We start from the raw sequence: 16,380 nt of genomic DNA, 5'->3' as shown, positions 1-16,380 counted from the left end.
CATCTCTATAGCCCAAGGCTGTGCTTTTCCCCTGTTGGTGCCAGGGAAGCTGCACAGCTTGGTCCCAAGACAAGTCCCCCACAGCCCATCACACCAGCTGTGGCAGTCTGCGGCCAGAGTGCCTCTTCAGGACTGACCCTGACCCCTCTTTTCTAATGGGGTGGGGTTTCCCTGCAGGAACTCCAATAACTCCAGCCAGAGGCTCAGGAACAGAATCTGGATCCCCCTGGGCCTGAGACCCTGGGGAAGGGGTGGCCTCAGTCTCTTCTTCGGGCCAGCAGACTTAGCCTTTCCTCTGAGGAATCTCTGAGGTAGCTCTGAGGAATCCGGGCAGCCCAGACGAATGGGTTTCCCCACAGCAAGGCACACCCCCTCCACCAAAGGACAAAGTGCTTCATTAAATGGGTCCTGTTCCTCGTGCCACCCAACTAGGTGAAACCCTCCAACAGGGGTTGTCAGACACCCTATAAAGGGGCGATCCTACTGGCATTCAGGTTGGTGCCCCTCGAGGTCAGAGGTCCCAGAAGGAGCAGACACCCATCTTTGCTGCTCTCCAGCCTCCTTGAGTGACATCTCCAGGCACAGGAGTGAATCAGATGAATAGGGCCTGAAATGAAGCCCCAGCAAACTGCAGCAGCTCTACAGAGGAGGAACCTGACCATTGAAATAAACAAGCAGAAGGCAACAACAACAGCATCATCATCAACAACACAAAAGCCCCCACAAAAACCCCATCCAAGGGTCAGCAGCCTCAAAGACTGAAACTAGACAAACTCACGAAGATGAGAAAGAATCAACGAAAAAATGATGAAGACCCAAAATGTCAGGGTGCCTCTTCTCCTCCAAATGATCGCAGCGTCTCTCCATCAAGGGCACAGAACTGGACCGAGATCACATGGACAAATTGACAGAAGTAGGCTTCAGAAGATGGGTAATAGAAAACCACACTGAGCTAAAGGAGCATGTTATAATGGAAAGAAAAGAAGCCAAGAACCTTGATGAAAGGTTAGAGGAATTGCTAACCAGAATAACCAGTTTAGAGAGGAACATAAATGACTTGATGGAGCTGAAAAACACAGTATGAGGACTTCATGAAGCACACACAAGTATCAATAGCTGAATCGACCAAGCAGAAGAAAGGATATCAAAGTTTGAAGACCACCTTGCTGAAATAAGGAATGCAGACAAGACTACAGAAAAAAGAATGAAAAGGAATGAACAAAGCCTCCAAGAAATATGGGACTTCATAAAAAGACTGAACCTACGATTGACTGGAGTACCAGAAGGAGATGAGAAGAATGGAAACAAGCTGGAAAACACACTTCCGGATATTATGCGGGAGAACTTCCCCAACCTAGCAAGACAGGCCAACATGCAAATTCAGGAAAAACAGAAAACACCATTAAGATATTCCATGAGAAGATCAACCCCAAGACACATAATCATCAGATTCTCCAAGGTGGAAATGAAGGAAGAACTGTCAAGGGCAGCCAGAGTGAAAGGCCAGGTCACCCACAAAGGGAAGCCCATCAGACTAACAGCAGGCCTCTCAGCAGAAACTCTACAAGCCGGAAGAGATTGGGGGCCATATTCAACATTCTTAAGAAAAAGAATTTTCAATCCAGAATTTCATATCCAGCCAAATGAAGCTTTATAAGCAAAGGAGAAATAAAATCCTTTCCAAACAAGCAAATGCTGAGGAATTTCATTACCACCAGGCCTGCCCTGCAAGAGCTCCTGAAAGAAGCACTAAATATGGAAAGGAAAAGCTGGTACCAGCCACTGCAAAAACACACTAAAATATAAAGACCAATGACACTATGAAGAAACTGCATCAACTAGTGTCCAAATAAACCCAATAACTGCATGATGAGAGGATCAAATTCACAAATAACAATAACTAACCTTAAATGTAAATGGGCTAAAGGTCCCAATTAAAAAACACAGACTGGGAAATTGAATAAAAAGTCAAAACCCATCAGTGTTCTGTATTCAGGAGACCCATCTCACTTGCAAAGACACACATAGGCTCAAAATAAAGAGATGGTGGAAAATTTACCAAGCAAATGGAAAGCAAAAAAAAAAAAAAAAAAAAAAAAAAAAAAGCAGAGGTTGCAATCCTAGTCTCTGACAAAACAGACTTTAAACTAACAAAGATCAAAAAAGACAAAGAAGGGCATTACATAATGGTAAACAGAACAATTCAACAAGAAGAGCTAACTATCCTAAATATATATGCCCCCAATACAGGAGCACTAGATTCATAAAGCAAGTTCTTAGAGATCTACAAAGAGACTAAACTCTCAAACAATAATAGTGGGAGACTTTAACACCCCACTGTCAATATTAGACAGATCAATGAGACAGAAAATTAACAAGAATATTCAGGACTTGAACTCAGCTCTGGACCAAGCAGACCTAATAGATATCTACAGAACTCTCCATCCCAAATCAACAGAACATACATTCTTCTCAGCACCACATAGCAAGAAGTTACTTGAAACCAATGAGAACAAAGAGACAATGTACCAGAATATCTGGGACACAGCTAAAGCAGTGTTAACAGGGAAATTTATAGCACTAAATGCCCACATCAGAAAGCTAGGAAGATCTCAAATCGACACCCTAACATCACAATTAAAAGAGCTAGAGAGGCAAGAATAAACTAATCCAAAAGCTAGCAGAAGACAAGCAATAAGTAAGATCAGAGAAGAATTGAAGGAGATAAAGACATGAAAAATGCTCCAAAAAAATCAATGAATCCAGGAGCTGGTGTTTTGAAAAAATAAGCAAAATAGATAGACCACTAGCTAGATTAATAAAGAAGAAGAGAGAGAAGAATCAAATAGACACAATAAAAAATGAAATGATAAAGGGGATATCTCCACGGACCCCACAAAAATACAAACTACCATCAGAGAATACTATAAACCCCTCTATGCAAATAAACTAGAAAATCTAGAAGAAACAGATACATTCCTGGATGCATATGCCCTCCCAAGACTAAACCACTAAGAAGTTGAATCCCTGTATAGAACGATAACAAGTTCTGAAATTGCAGCACTATTAATAGCCTACCAACCAAAAAAAGCCCAGGACCAGTTGGATTCACAGCTGAATTCTACCAGAAATATAAAGAGGAGCTGGTACCATTTCTTCTGAAACTATTCCAAACAATTGAGAAGGAGGTACTTCTCCCTAACTCATTTTATAAAGCCAGCATCATCCTGATACCAAAACCTGCAAGAGACACAATATAAAAAGAATGAGCCTGATGAACATCTGTGTGAAAATCCTCAATAAAATACTGGCAAACCAAATCCAGCAGCACATCAAAAAACTTATCCATCACGATCAAGTCTGCTTCATCCCTGGGATGCAAGACTGGTTAAACATATGCAAATCAATAAATGTAATCCATCACATAAACAGAACCAAAGACGAAAACCACATGATTATCTCAATAGGTGCAGAAAGGCCTTTGATAAAATTCATCATCCCTTTATGTTAAAAACTCTCAATAAACTAGGTATTGATGGAACATATCTCAAAATAATAAGAGCTATCGATGACAAACCCACAGCCAATATCATATTGAATGGGCAAAAGCTGGAAGCATTCCCTTTGAAAACCAGTACAAGACAGGGATGCCCTCTCTCACCACTCCTAGTCAACATAGTATTGGAAGTTCTGGCCACGGCAATCAGGCAAATAAAGAAATAAGGGGTATTAAAATAGGAAGAGAGGAAGTCAACTTGTCTTTGTTTGCAGACGACATGATTTTATACGTAGAAAACACCATCAACTCAGCACCAAAACTCCTTAAACTGATAAGTTATTTCAGCCAAGTCTCAGGATAGAAAATCAATGTGCAAAAATCACAAACATTCCTTTACAGCAGCGATAGACAAGCAGAGAGCCAAATCATGAATGAACTCCCATTCACAATCGCTACAAAGAGAATAAAATTCATAGGAATGCAGCTAACAAGGGATGTGAAGAACCTCTTCAAGGAGAACTACAAACCACTGCTCAAGGAAATAAGAGAGGACACAAACAAATGGAAAAACATTCTATCCTCATGGATAAGAAGAATCAATATCATGAAAATGGCCATACTGCCCAAAGTAATTTATAGATTCAATGCTATTCCCATCAAATAACCATTGACATTCTTCACAGAATTAGAAAAAACTATTCTAAATTTTATGTGGAATCAAAGGAGACCCCATATAGCCAAGACAATCCTAAGCAAAAAGAACAAAGCTGGAGGCATCATGCTACCTGACTTCAAACTACAATGCTGACTGACTTCAAACTACAAGGCTACAATAACCAAAACAGCATGGTACTGGTACTAAAACAGACTTATAGACCAATGGAGCAGAACAGAGACCTCGGAAATAACACCACACATCTACAACCATCTAATCTTCAACAAACCTGCCAAAAACAAGCGATGGGGAAAGGATTTCCTATTCGGTAAATGGTGCTGGGAATACTGGCTAGCCATATGCAGAGAACTGAAACTGGACCCCTTCCTTACACCTTATATAAAAATTAACTCGAGATAGATTAAAGACTTAAATGTAAAACCCCAAACCATAAAAATCCTAGAAGAAAACCTAGGCAATACCATTCAGGACACAGGCTTCATGACAAAAAAATACTTCATGACAAAAATGCCAAAAGCAATTGCAACAAAAGCAAAAATCGACAAATGGGATCTAATTAAACTAAAGAGCTTCTGCACAGCAAAAGAAACTATCATCAGAGTGAACAAGCCACCTACAGAATGGGAGAAAATTTTTGCAATCTACCCATTTGACAAAGGTCTAATTTCCAGAATTTACAAGGAACTTAAACAAATTTACAGGAAAAAACAACCCCATCAAAAAGTGAGAAAAGGATATGAACAGACACTTTTCAAAAGGAGACATTATGCAGCCAACAAACATGAAGAAAAGCTCAACATCACTGATCATCAGAGAAATGCAAATCGGAACCACAATCAGATACCATCTCATGCTGGTCAGAGTGGAGATTATTAAAAAGTCAGGAAACAATAGATGCTGGTGAGGCTGTGGAGAAATAAGAACACTTTGACACTGTCGATGGGAATGTAAATTAGTTCAACCATTGTGGAAGACAGTATGGTGATTCCTCAAGGATCTAGAACCAGAAATATCATTTGACCCAGGATTCACATTACTGGGTATACCCAAAGGAATATAAATCATTCTACTATAAAGACACATGCACACGTATATTTATTGCAGCACTATTTACAATAGCAAAGACATGGAACCAACCCAAATGCCCATCACTGATAGACTTGATAAAGAAAAGGTGGTACATATACACCATGGAATAGTATGTAGCCATAAAAAATGAGATAACGTCTTTTGCAGGGATATGGATGAAGCTGGCAGCCATCATCCTCAGCAAACTAACACAGGAACAGATAATCAAACACTGCATGTTCTCACTCATAAGTGGGAGTTGAACAATGAGGACACATGGGCACAGAGAGGTAAGCAGCACACACCAGGGCCTGTTGGGGGATGGAGAGTGAGGAGAGGAAACTTAGAGGATGAGTCAATAGGTGCAGCAAACCACCATGGCACACATACACCTATGTAACACATCTGTACATTCTGCACATGTATCCTTCTTTTTTAGAAAAAAATTTTAAAAAAAGAAATTCATTGATTTTAGACTTTTAGTTAAATATGTATGTGATTTCTATAAACATAAAGGGAATATAATAATCTACAAACCAGTAAAGGAAAATAACTTTTAAAATGTGAAACTATACCAAAGCAAGAGAAATAAACCCTAACACAATCTAAAAGGAGGCATGAAATTGAAACAAACACACACATGCACACATAATGAAAAAATAAAAAGTGTAATAAATAAGCAAAAATGACAGAAGTGAATCTAAATATGTCAGTAATCACAATCTGCACACATAGACTAAATTTTCTAGAAAAAAATTGTTTAAATGATGAAAAAAATTAAATATAAACCTTTTTTCTTTTTTTCTTTCTTTTTTTTTTGGAAACAGGGTTTCATTCTGTGGCCCAGACTAGGGTGTGGTTGTGTGATCTGGGCTCACTGCGACCTCTGTTTCCTGGGTTCAAGCTATTCTTGTGCCTCTGCCTCCCAAGAAGCTGGGATTACAGGCATGGCTAATTTTTGTATTTTTAGTAGAGACAGGGTTTCGCTATGTTGGCCAGGCTGGTCTTGAACTCCTGACATCAAGTGATCCGCCCACCTTGGCCTCCCAAAGTGCTGTGATTACAGGTGTGAGCCACCATGCTCGGCCCAAATACATGATTTTAATAAGACATACACCTAAGTAACAAACAGATAGAAAAGTTGAAAGTAAAGGATTGGCAAAAAGACATGTCCAGCCAATACTAACCTAATGAAATTGTTGTAGCTATATTAGCCTTGTAGAAAAACATATCTTAAGGTAGAAAGTATTACTAAAAATCAGCGTGCCACTTGATAGTAATAAATGGTTCAAATCATTAGAAATCGTAGTATTTCTAAACCTGTTTGCTTCCAAATAAATAAAACAAAAAATGTCATCACTGTAAATACAAATGAACGTATTTGTCATCATTGTGAGGGATTTCAACACAACTAACAGTAATTGATAGATCAAACAGTGAGAAAACAATCAGAAAGTAGATTCAAATAACCCAATTAATGAGTTTGTACGTATATCAATCACTGTGTTCTACAAGTGGCGAATACAAATTCTTTTCGACAACACATGGAACATTTATAAAAACTGATAATATTTTAGGTCATAAAGGAAGTCTAAATTAATTCTGCAGAATCAGTAACTTAGAAATTAACAACACAAATTGATTTCTAACAAAACCCTGGATTTTATAAATTAAAACACACACATATATAGATACCTATGAGTCAAAAAGGAAATAAAGAAATTAGAAAGTACTTAAAAGTAAATTAAAACAAAAATACTGCTTATCAAAATTTATGGTATGTAGTTAAAGTAGTACTTAGAGGAAAATTAATAGCTAAGTTCTTAGTTTACAACAGAGAAAAGAATATCAATGAACTAAGTAATCAACTTAACTAAAGAATAATGCAATTAGCCCAAAGCATGAGAGAAAATAATAAAAATAAGAGCAAGCATTAATAAATTAGAGAACAAACATACAATAGAAAGATTAAAAAATGAAATAGACAAATGACTGGTACATCTAGTTAAAAAACTGGAAACAATTTTAGAAATAGAAATAGGTAACTACAGATACTGCAAGGATTAGAACTAATAAGAATGTATTCTCAGCAATTTTATGCCAACAAACCTTAAAATATAGATTACATTGATAAACTACTGAAAAAATTAAAATTACTTAAACTGTCTCAGGAAGAAATAGAACTTTTCAATAATCAATTCAGATCTCAATTTCGATCATCTCTAAATATATCCGTGGACTCAATGCAATTTCAAGTATAAATCAAATGATTTTTCATGGACTCTGATAAGCTAACTATAAAATTTCATGTGGAAGAACGAAGAGCCTCGACTAACCTAAGTGATGTTTAAGTTCTAACTATTAATACAGAGTAGGTTGACTCAGGATACATGGAAAATGGAATAAAACAAAACCCAGGCCAGGCGCAGTGGCTTACACCTGTAATCCCAGCACTTTGGGAAGCCAAGGCGGGTGGATCACCTAAGGTCAGGAGTTCTAGATCAGCCTGACCAATATGGTGAAACCCCATCTCTACTAAAAATACAAAACTTAGCCAGGCATGGTGGCGGGTGCCTGTAGTCCCAGCTACTTGGGAGGCTGAGAGACAGAAGAATTACTCGAACCTGGGAGGTGGAGGTTGCAGTGAGCTGAGTTCATGCCACTGCACTCCAGCCTGGGCAACAGAGCAAGCCTCCATCTCAAAAACGAAAAAATAAATAAATAAATAAACAAAAAAACCAAAACCCAGAATTACATCATGCTTGTAAGGACACCTGACATTTGATTAAGATGGAAATGCACATCTGAGAAGAATGCATTAACTAGTCAATATATTGTGCTAGGATAATTATTTTTCCACGAGAATGAAAGAAAAGAAAGAAAATGAATTCCTATCCTATACTATTCACATAAAACATAAAGACTTAATTGTGAAAGTTAATCTTTAATACTTTTAGAGAAAAATATAAGAATGTCTTTGCTACCTTGGAATTTCAAGACAGAAGTGCTAGCCATGAAGGATAATTTTTATGAATTATATTAAATTAAAATCTCTTCATTAAAATGTATGAAAAGATTGAAGAAGAAAACAAGCTGAACACTGGGAGATGATGCAATGTAACGAACAGAAAAAAGATTAATATTGACATCACCTATAATCTTTTAAAAATTAGCAATAAAAGATAATCTTCCAATAAGAGAATGAACAAAAGACACAAATGAAATCTTTTACCAAAGCAGAAACAGAAATAGTAAATAAACTGATGACAAGACTTCTTAAGCTTTAGGTTAAAATATAGATTAAAGGTTATTACTTTAAAGCACCACATTGTTAAAAATAAAAATATTGGACAATACAGTGTTGGCAAGAACATAGAGAAACAGGAGTTTTCATTATATCATTGGCACTTATTTGGAATTTTTGAAACTACTTTGAAATACAATTTAGTATCATATAGTAAAATTGTAACTCAATAATTTTACTCATAGGTTTATTTAGGAAACTATATATGAATCGAGACCCATACAGAAAAATATTAATAAAGGCATTGCTAAAATTAGCCAGAATTTTGAAAAAAATTAAAATGTTCACCTAACATAGAGTGGACATATAAATTGTGGTATGTTCAAACAAATGAATACCATTCATGAGTAAACATTAACATATTAACACTAAATGCATCAACAAGGAGGAACTCAAACATAATGTTAAACAAATAAGAAAAAGGATAGCATGACTTCCTATAAGTTAATTTCAAAACCAGACAAAACAAACCAAAACAAAATAAAATAATATATTCTCTAAAGACACATGCCAATGTGGTAAAATAAAGCACAAGAAAGATATTAAAATAAAGTTCAGAAGAGCAGTGTCTTCTCAGAGGTAAAGGTGTGTGATTAGGTAAGGGAACACAGAAACTGGAAATGTTTTCTTTGTGTCATGGATATGTGACTTTCAGATTTTTTTCTTTAAATTCTATGTACTTATGATATATATTCATTTTGTTTCATTTTATTTTATTTTATAAGTTCTTGGGTACATGCCCAGGATGTGCAGGTTTGTTACATAGGTAAACTTGTGCCATGGTGGTTTGCTGTACCTATCAACTCATCATCTTGGTATTAAGTCCAGCATGCATTAGCTATTTGTCCTGATGCTCTCCCTTCCCCTGCCCCCCTAACCCTGCTGACAGGCCCCAGTGTGTGTTGTTCCCCTGTGTCCATGTGTCCATGTGTTCTCATTGTTCAGCTCCCACTTATAAGTGAGAACATGTGGTGTTTGGTTTTCTGTTCCTGCATTAGTTTGCTGAGGATAATGGCTTCCAGCCCCATTCAAGTCCCTGCAAAAGACATGATCTCATTCCTTTTTATGGCTACATAGTATTCTATGTTGCATATGTACCACATTTTCTTTATGCGGTCTATTATTGATGGGCATTTGGGTTGATTCATGTCTTTGCTATTGTAAATAGTGCTGCAATAAACATACGTGTGCATGCATATTTACTGTAGAATGACTTATAGTCCTTTGGGTATATACCCAGTAATGGGATTGCTGGGTCAAATGGTATTTCTGGTTCCAGGTCTTTAAGGAATCACCACACTGTCTTCCACAATAGTTGAACTAATTTGCATTCCCACCAACAACGTAAAAGCATTCCTGTTTCTCCACAGCCTCACCAGCATCTGTTGTTTCTTGAGTTTTTAATAATCACCATTCCGACTGGTGTGAGATGGTATCTCATTGTAGTTTTGATTTGTATTTCTCTGATGATCAGTGATGTTGAGCTTTTTTTCATTTGTTTATTGGCCACATAAATGTTTTCTTTTGAGAAGGGTTCATTCATATCCTTTGCCCACTTTTTAATGTTTTTTTTAATTGTAAATTTGTTTAAGTTCCTTGTAGAATCTGGATATTAGACTTTTGTCATACAGATAGATTGCAAAACTTTTCTCCCATTCAGTAGGTTGTCTGTTCATTCTGATGATAGTTTCTTTTGCTGTATATTCATTTTTAAAATCTGCACTCTCATGTCCATTGCAGCACCATTCATAATAGCCAAGACATAGATTCAACCCAAGTATCCATCAATAGGTGAATGAATAAAGAAAATGTGGCACATACAAAACAATGAAATACTATTCAAGCATTTTTTATGCTACATTTCATAGTTAGACTCTTTTTAAAAAATTCATTACCACTAGATTAAGAGGATAATTTGATAGTTTAGTTTTGTTATTACTAAATTATTTCTAATTTTCTTATGATTCAAACGAGAATCATAAGATATTTCCTCTTTCATGCATTCCTGTCTCCTTGAAAGGACCTAATTTGCATTGATCATTAAATATCTTGTGATGTTAAGCCCCAATATGAATTATATTTGATGCAATAAGCCTGGAAGTAAGTGTGAATTAGACCTATGGTAACTGAAGGTCTTTTCCTGGGAGAGTCCTGGTTTATGTCTCTTTTCCTCACATAATTATTGATAACTCTTTCACTCTTGAAAGTGTCCTATTTTGAAAAAGAATTATATATGCACTCCTTCTAAAGCTGTCTACTTATGAGGCTCAATAATTTAACATTAGATTTCCTCCATTCACAGACTAGGGAGAATTCTATGATCCTATGGATGGTCTTATACTTATGGAATTGTTCCTAAAGCAAACTGGCATTGTTATTAGTGTTATTCATGCTAATAACTTACCAAAAAATTAGAAATCACTGCTTGTGCATGTTACAAATTCAACTGGATAAATAAGAATAGACTATTTCACTTGAAAAATATAGGAAGTAGACATACCTTTTGCTTGAACTGTTTAATTTTTCTTTTTATTTTCTTTTTAGTTTTGTACTTGCAGATTATATAAACCTAGAGATGAAATCAATCCTTTCTAAAATATGTCTTTTAAAAAATGCCTTACAGTTGCATCTGCTAAATTAACCCTAAAGAGAAAGATTCTGAGGAAAAGCTGTACTGGACTTAAAATTGAATCAATTATCCCTACATTTAGTGGTCATAGCAATAATAAAAGTAGGATTGTTTAGAACCAACAAAAAAAACAGGTCAGCAAAACTTTGAACACTGACATTTCTAGTATTTCTTTCATCTAACAATTCTTTTTAATTCTGAAGAAAATTACAATCTTAAAAAAATCACATTTAAATTATATTTTTAAGGACATAAAACAATGAAACTATTCTAATATAAAATTATGTCAAAATGCAAAAATTGTATTTAAGATGCACTTAAAAAATAAATGTAACAAAGCAAAACAATAAAAGAGAGGTGGGAGAAAATGCAAGATTGAAATATGATGATGAATTGAGCACATTTATTTTTCCCCTCCTCCTCCAAATTCTATTTGATGAAATGGCAGAATCTATAACTATGTCTCTATCTATCTCTGTATATGTATATCTATCTATATCTATATCTGTATCTGTGCCTATATCTAGATCCACATCTGTACCTCATTTGCATATCTACCTAGCATATCTACATCTACGTTTATTTCTATATTTACATCTATTTATATTATATACATATATCTAAATAAAACCACAATGCATTGAAAAACACGTAAAACATACTTAAAAACTGAGGCATTCTTGAAAGATTGGAAGTGGGTGAATCACATATTGGATGAAACCAAATACAGAGGAAACAAAAGCTAAAAATACCTTTAGCAGAAAACATCAGTGAAAGTTAGCATAACCCTGAGGAACCCCTAACCCAGATCAATAGGTATGAACAATTGCAGTTATCACATCTGTACAAATGACAGTAAACACCAAATGCTACTTTGATTCAAGCACATATGACATATAGCTGCATTACCTTCCTCTCAGTCTGACAGAATTCACCAGCCCCTTTAGTTCCTTCACTTTCCATAGCTGAGAAACTGATTGTAAGTGTGTCCTTATTTGGGGTTCATCTCTTGGCTTAATTCTTTTGCTCTCATACCAACAAATAAGACAATGAATGTGAAGGTGCTTTATAAACCATCAAGCATAATGAAAATGTTATGATTATTATTCTCTACCAACACCTCTGCCAATCACCACCACCACCATCATCACCTATGCCTTTTATCCAACCAATCATGACTACCCAGATTCTCTCTCTTTTTGCCTCATAATGGGAACTACTGAGCTCCTTTAACCCTTGATTGATTCTGACCTCTGGAATTTTGACCTCTGAACACTACACACAGCTTGACCTTGACCTTGAATCAAAGACTGTCAGGTATGAAAGGAACTCCTACTACCCACACACTGCTTGATCCTCCTGTACATTCACCCCCACTGGATCCAGTCTAGTGGCAAAGACCTCATTACTTCCAGATGCAGGCTACTCAATCAGTGGACACATATGCTAATGAGAAAATGCCTCTTTACTTGATGGCTCAAAAGACACTGCTTATAAGCTCCAGCGCTCCTTCATTTTCTTTCTTACCATGAGACTTATGAGATCAACCAGCTTCGGAACCTTCGCTTTCCTAACCACGTTTAAGCTATTGGGTATAAAATATGGAATTTATTATTATTGCATGCTTTAAAGTAAATGGTCTCACATAATATTTTAATAAGAGAGTCAGTATGGTAGAATACAAAACAGAAGGGCTTGGAAGATAGACCCGGGTTCCAGTCTGGCTCCATCCTTTGCTGACTTTGTAGTCCTGCCTATTAATCGGTCTTTCTGAGCTTCAGTTTTTTCCTTTGGCAACACGGTGGGCATACAATAAATACTAATCATTCATTAATCAACCTTAGAATGCTGTACACTAAGACATCTGGAAAAAAATCACTATACAAACACAATCTTCATTGGAAAAAGGGAAAAATAGGTGCAGCCCTCCAGTTGAGTTTTGTTGTGTTATCACTAACAGAACCATGCCTGTCACATAGGAATCCCTCAAAAGACATTTGCTGAGTTAATTAATTATTATATGGTGAGTATCTTATAACTCACATTGACTCTGGGCTTCTAAATACCACCACCCTTTCCATTTGATGTATTCGATATGTAAAGAACTGCTACTCTCCCTCCCTGACTATATACAGTCCAAAATTACTTACTACTCAGGGAGGAGCTGAGGAGTGCTCCACTCACCATCACTGCTCTCATTATTAACCAGTTAGTCCAAGAATTCCTTCTGTCCCCTAATCAAATCCTGCTGCTTACACCAGTAGTGACACTGCACGTGGTGTTTGATATTTTCCACTCATATCAGCACTTTCAAATCATTGCCAACCTGAGAGCTATAAAGTAGGAATCTGTGGCTATTTTAATAGGTATTTCTTTTTCCTTTTTTTAAACTTGTAACTTAACGGAGCATTTCTTAAGTTCAAGTAAGATGAAGTGTAGTTTACTGACTATTAGTATTTTTGGTGACTGGCTGTTCATATACTTTTCCATTGTTTAAGTGTTTGTTTGTTCTTTTCTAATGAATTTGTTGCATTTATTTATTTTAATCTGCTCCTTTGGGAACAGAGCAAGATGTGATTAAGACAAACCATGCATGGCTCAAAAGAGTGACAGCTAAGTTTCCACTATCCCACCTAGAAAACAGGGGATTGGCTCCTTGCCTTGTCAAGCTCTCCTGCTTTAGACAGACATCTCACTGTACTTTGATTGTTTAATTGCCACAAACCCCAGCTCTCCTGGAGACCTGTGATTTTCTACATCTTACAGTCACCATGGCACATATCAACATACATTGAACATGCTGCAATTTTTTAAAAATTCTCAAAGGTCACTACCCAATAATGAGAAACTGACTGAAAAAATCTTATATAATGGAAAGCAATCATTTTGGGTGATTACAAGTGGTATTAATATTTCATCCTTAAGTGAAGCCACATACCTTGCTGGTCACTAAATATCCTTAGAGCAAAAGCTGCAAATGTCACAGAGAAATTTCATGAATTACATTATAAGGCTTGAATTATTTTCCAAGGTAAAATATGAGTGACCACTGGTCACTTATTTGTGTGTCATAAAACCTGAAAAAAGGATCATTTACTGGCAGGCTTAAAGTTTTTTGTTCTAATAAAAATCTACTTCAGTTTGTCTTTTTTAAAAGTTAAAATAAAATACTTTTTTTCCTGATGTTTACTTGGTATTTTGTACCCAGTGTTTATGCATCATATGAAGACTTTATAAATAAAGATTAATAAATTGAGAGGCTGAGTTCAAAACTCACATGTGGGCCTAATTTACCTGATAAAAACACTTTCTAACCAAGATCCACTTCATACTCTTTAATCCTTTACATGTGTATAATAGCACACAATATTCAAAGTGTTTGTGCAATTCATTTCAATTGATCTTGCTTCATATTTTTCCTCCAATTGATGGATAATGAAATCAAGGCTTGGTGAGTTTAAAGGACTAATACATGGCAGACATAAGACCAATAATATAATAATAATGGCCCACTTTATTGTGTAGTTCCTGTATTTCAGGCACTGTGATGAGGGCTTTATATCTAATATCTCATTTAGTTTTCGCACTAGCCCGAGGAGGTAGCTATAGTATTGTTATTGCTCTTACACTCATTTTACAGAGGTTCAGGTAGTAAATGTCAGAGTGATTTTAACTCAGTCAGTCTGACTCCAGAGCCTTCACATATTTAGACAGTCTATTTCCCAGGGCATATTAATTAAGATTTTTCTCCCTTTTTCACCATCTTTCTTCCCCCTTTTATCACTAATTCTGAAAAAGCAAACAAACAAACACAGGAGGATTACAATTGGGGAATCATGCTTACCTCTGTTAATAGTGTTACTTGGGATGGGGGGCAGGGTGGGAAAATTCTTTCACCAACTTACTAGATCCAAGGCAGCTGCTAGGATGGAGGCATCAGGAATTGTCCCTGGCTCACAGCAGTTTAACAGAAATTGGAAGCGTTTCATGCCTTGTCGGATTGCTCCAAGATTCACCACGTTTTTGCTTTTTCCGCCATCTTGGTTGGGAGAGAGATGATCATCAAAGCTGTGGCAACCTGTAAGGGTGGTGCCATGGTGGAGGAATGAAAGAGAGAGAACGTAAAGGATCACAGGTTTAAAAAGAGTTTCAAAGATATAACAGGGTGTTTTCTACAGTGTAGGCCAGAAAACTTTCTCCTTCACCCCACTTCCTTGCTCTCCACCCTAATGTTTGATTTAAACACATCCTGACTTTTGGGAATCTGGTGACACATGACATATGAAAATGTAAGATTTTACCTAAATATTTAAATACAGTGTTTGATCATTTTACTTGCAGGTCTTCTTTTGAATACTAGTAAGAGCTTTTGGTGTATTTAAAATTATTCTTCCTGTAATCAACAACTTCTGTTTTTATGGAAGTTGCAATCACTGTGCAATTTCAGATCTGTTACAACAAATTGATACAGCATTGGTACAGCATTGTGTATAATGTGTACATTGTGTACAGCATGCTGTACAAATTGGTACAGCACTGTGGTGAAAGGAAAAACCTTTTCTCAGTTACAGTGCAAAGAATCACTGGCTACTGGAGGTCCAGAGTTAGGGTTACCACTCTAACAATTTGCATCCATAGTAGATAAAAGGGGGTGTTTACAGTTATGGGCCTGGGTTTACCATGACAATGCACCACACACAAGGATGTCAACCACTATATCCACTAATGGAAAAATGCGGGAACCTACTCTATCAGGGAACACATCCTTTGGAAGCAGTTTAAGCCTGGGACACAGATTCATTTAGACTTTATTACCACCAGATTTAAAAATTATGGCAAGGCATAAAAATAATTACCAATCTTGGTCTACAACTTTCACAATGACTCAATCGTATTGACGTATGTCAGTATGAAATAACATGATGTCTGTGATTTGTTTTACAATACATTTAAAAGAGCATGAAAGATAGATGAAGCAAATATGGCCATTTCTAAATTATTTTTGCAAGTGTGATGAATATTTTGCATCCATTGAACCATTCTCTTTACTTTTTGACTACGTTTGAACACTTTCATAAGCTCAAAAATGGCTCAGAAGATAATTAAAGTATCATTATTGAAATTTCCTGTATTTCATTCTTTATGGTTATGTTTCTTTTTCAGATGCAAATATTCCATATTCAAAAGTTCAAAATTCAATACCT

The 16,380-nt window shown here is 36.2% G+C and overlaps 1 protein-coding gene across 14 annotated transcripts in view; it reads right to left on the bottom strand.

Moving 5' to 3' along the window:
- Positions 1-16,380, bottom strand: part of UNC80 (unc-80 homolog, NALCN channel complex subunit) — a 234,133-nt gene that overhangs the window by 140,561 nt on the left and 77,192 nt on the right. For all 14 annotated transcript variants that reach the window (XM_055380463.1, XM_055380468.1, XM_055380470.1 and 11 more), the window contains exon 22: positions 15,082-15,254. In XM_055380463.1, coding sequence (XP_055236438.1) covers positions 15,082-15,254 — 173 coding nt within the window. The remainder of the gene's footprint in view (positions 1-15,081; positions 15,255-16,380) is intronic.

The sequence above is a fragment of the Gorilla gorilla genome, chromosome 11 (assembly GCF_029281585.2).
Source record: "Gorilla gorilla gorilla isolate KB3781 chromosome 11, NHGRI_mGorGor1-v2.1_pri, whole genome shotgun sequence".
NCBI classification, from domain to species: domain Eukaryota; kingdom Metazoa; phylum Chordata; class Mammalia; order Primates; family Hominidae; genus Gorilla; species Gorilla gorilla.
The sequence above is the reverse complement of the archived record's forward strand: the minus strand, read 5'-3'. Positions and strand labels throughout refer to the sequence as shown.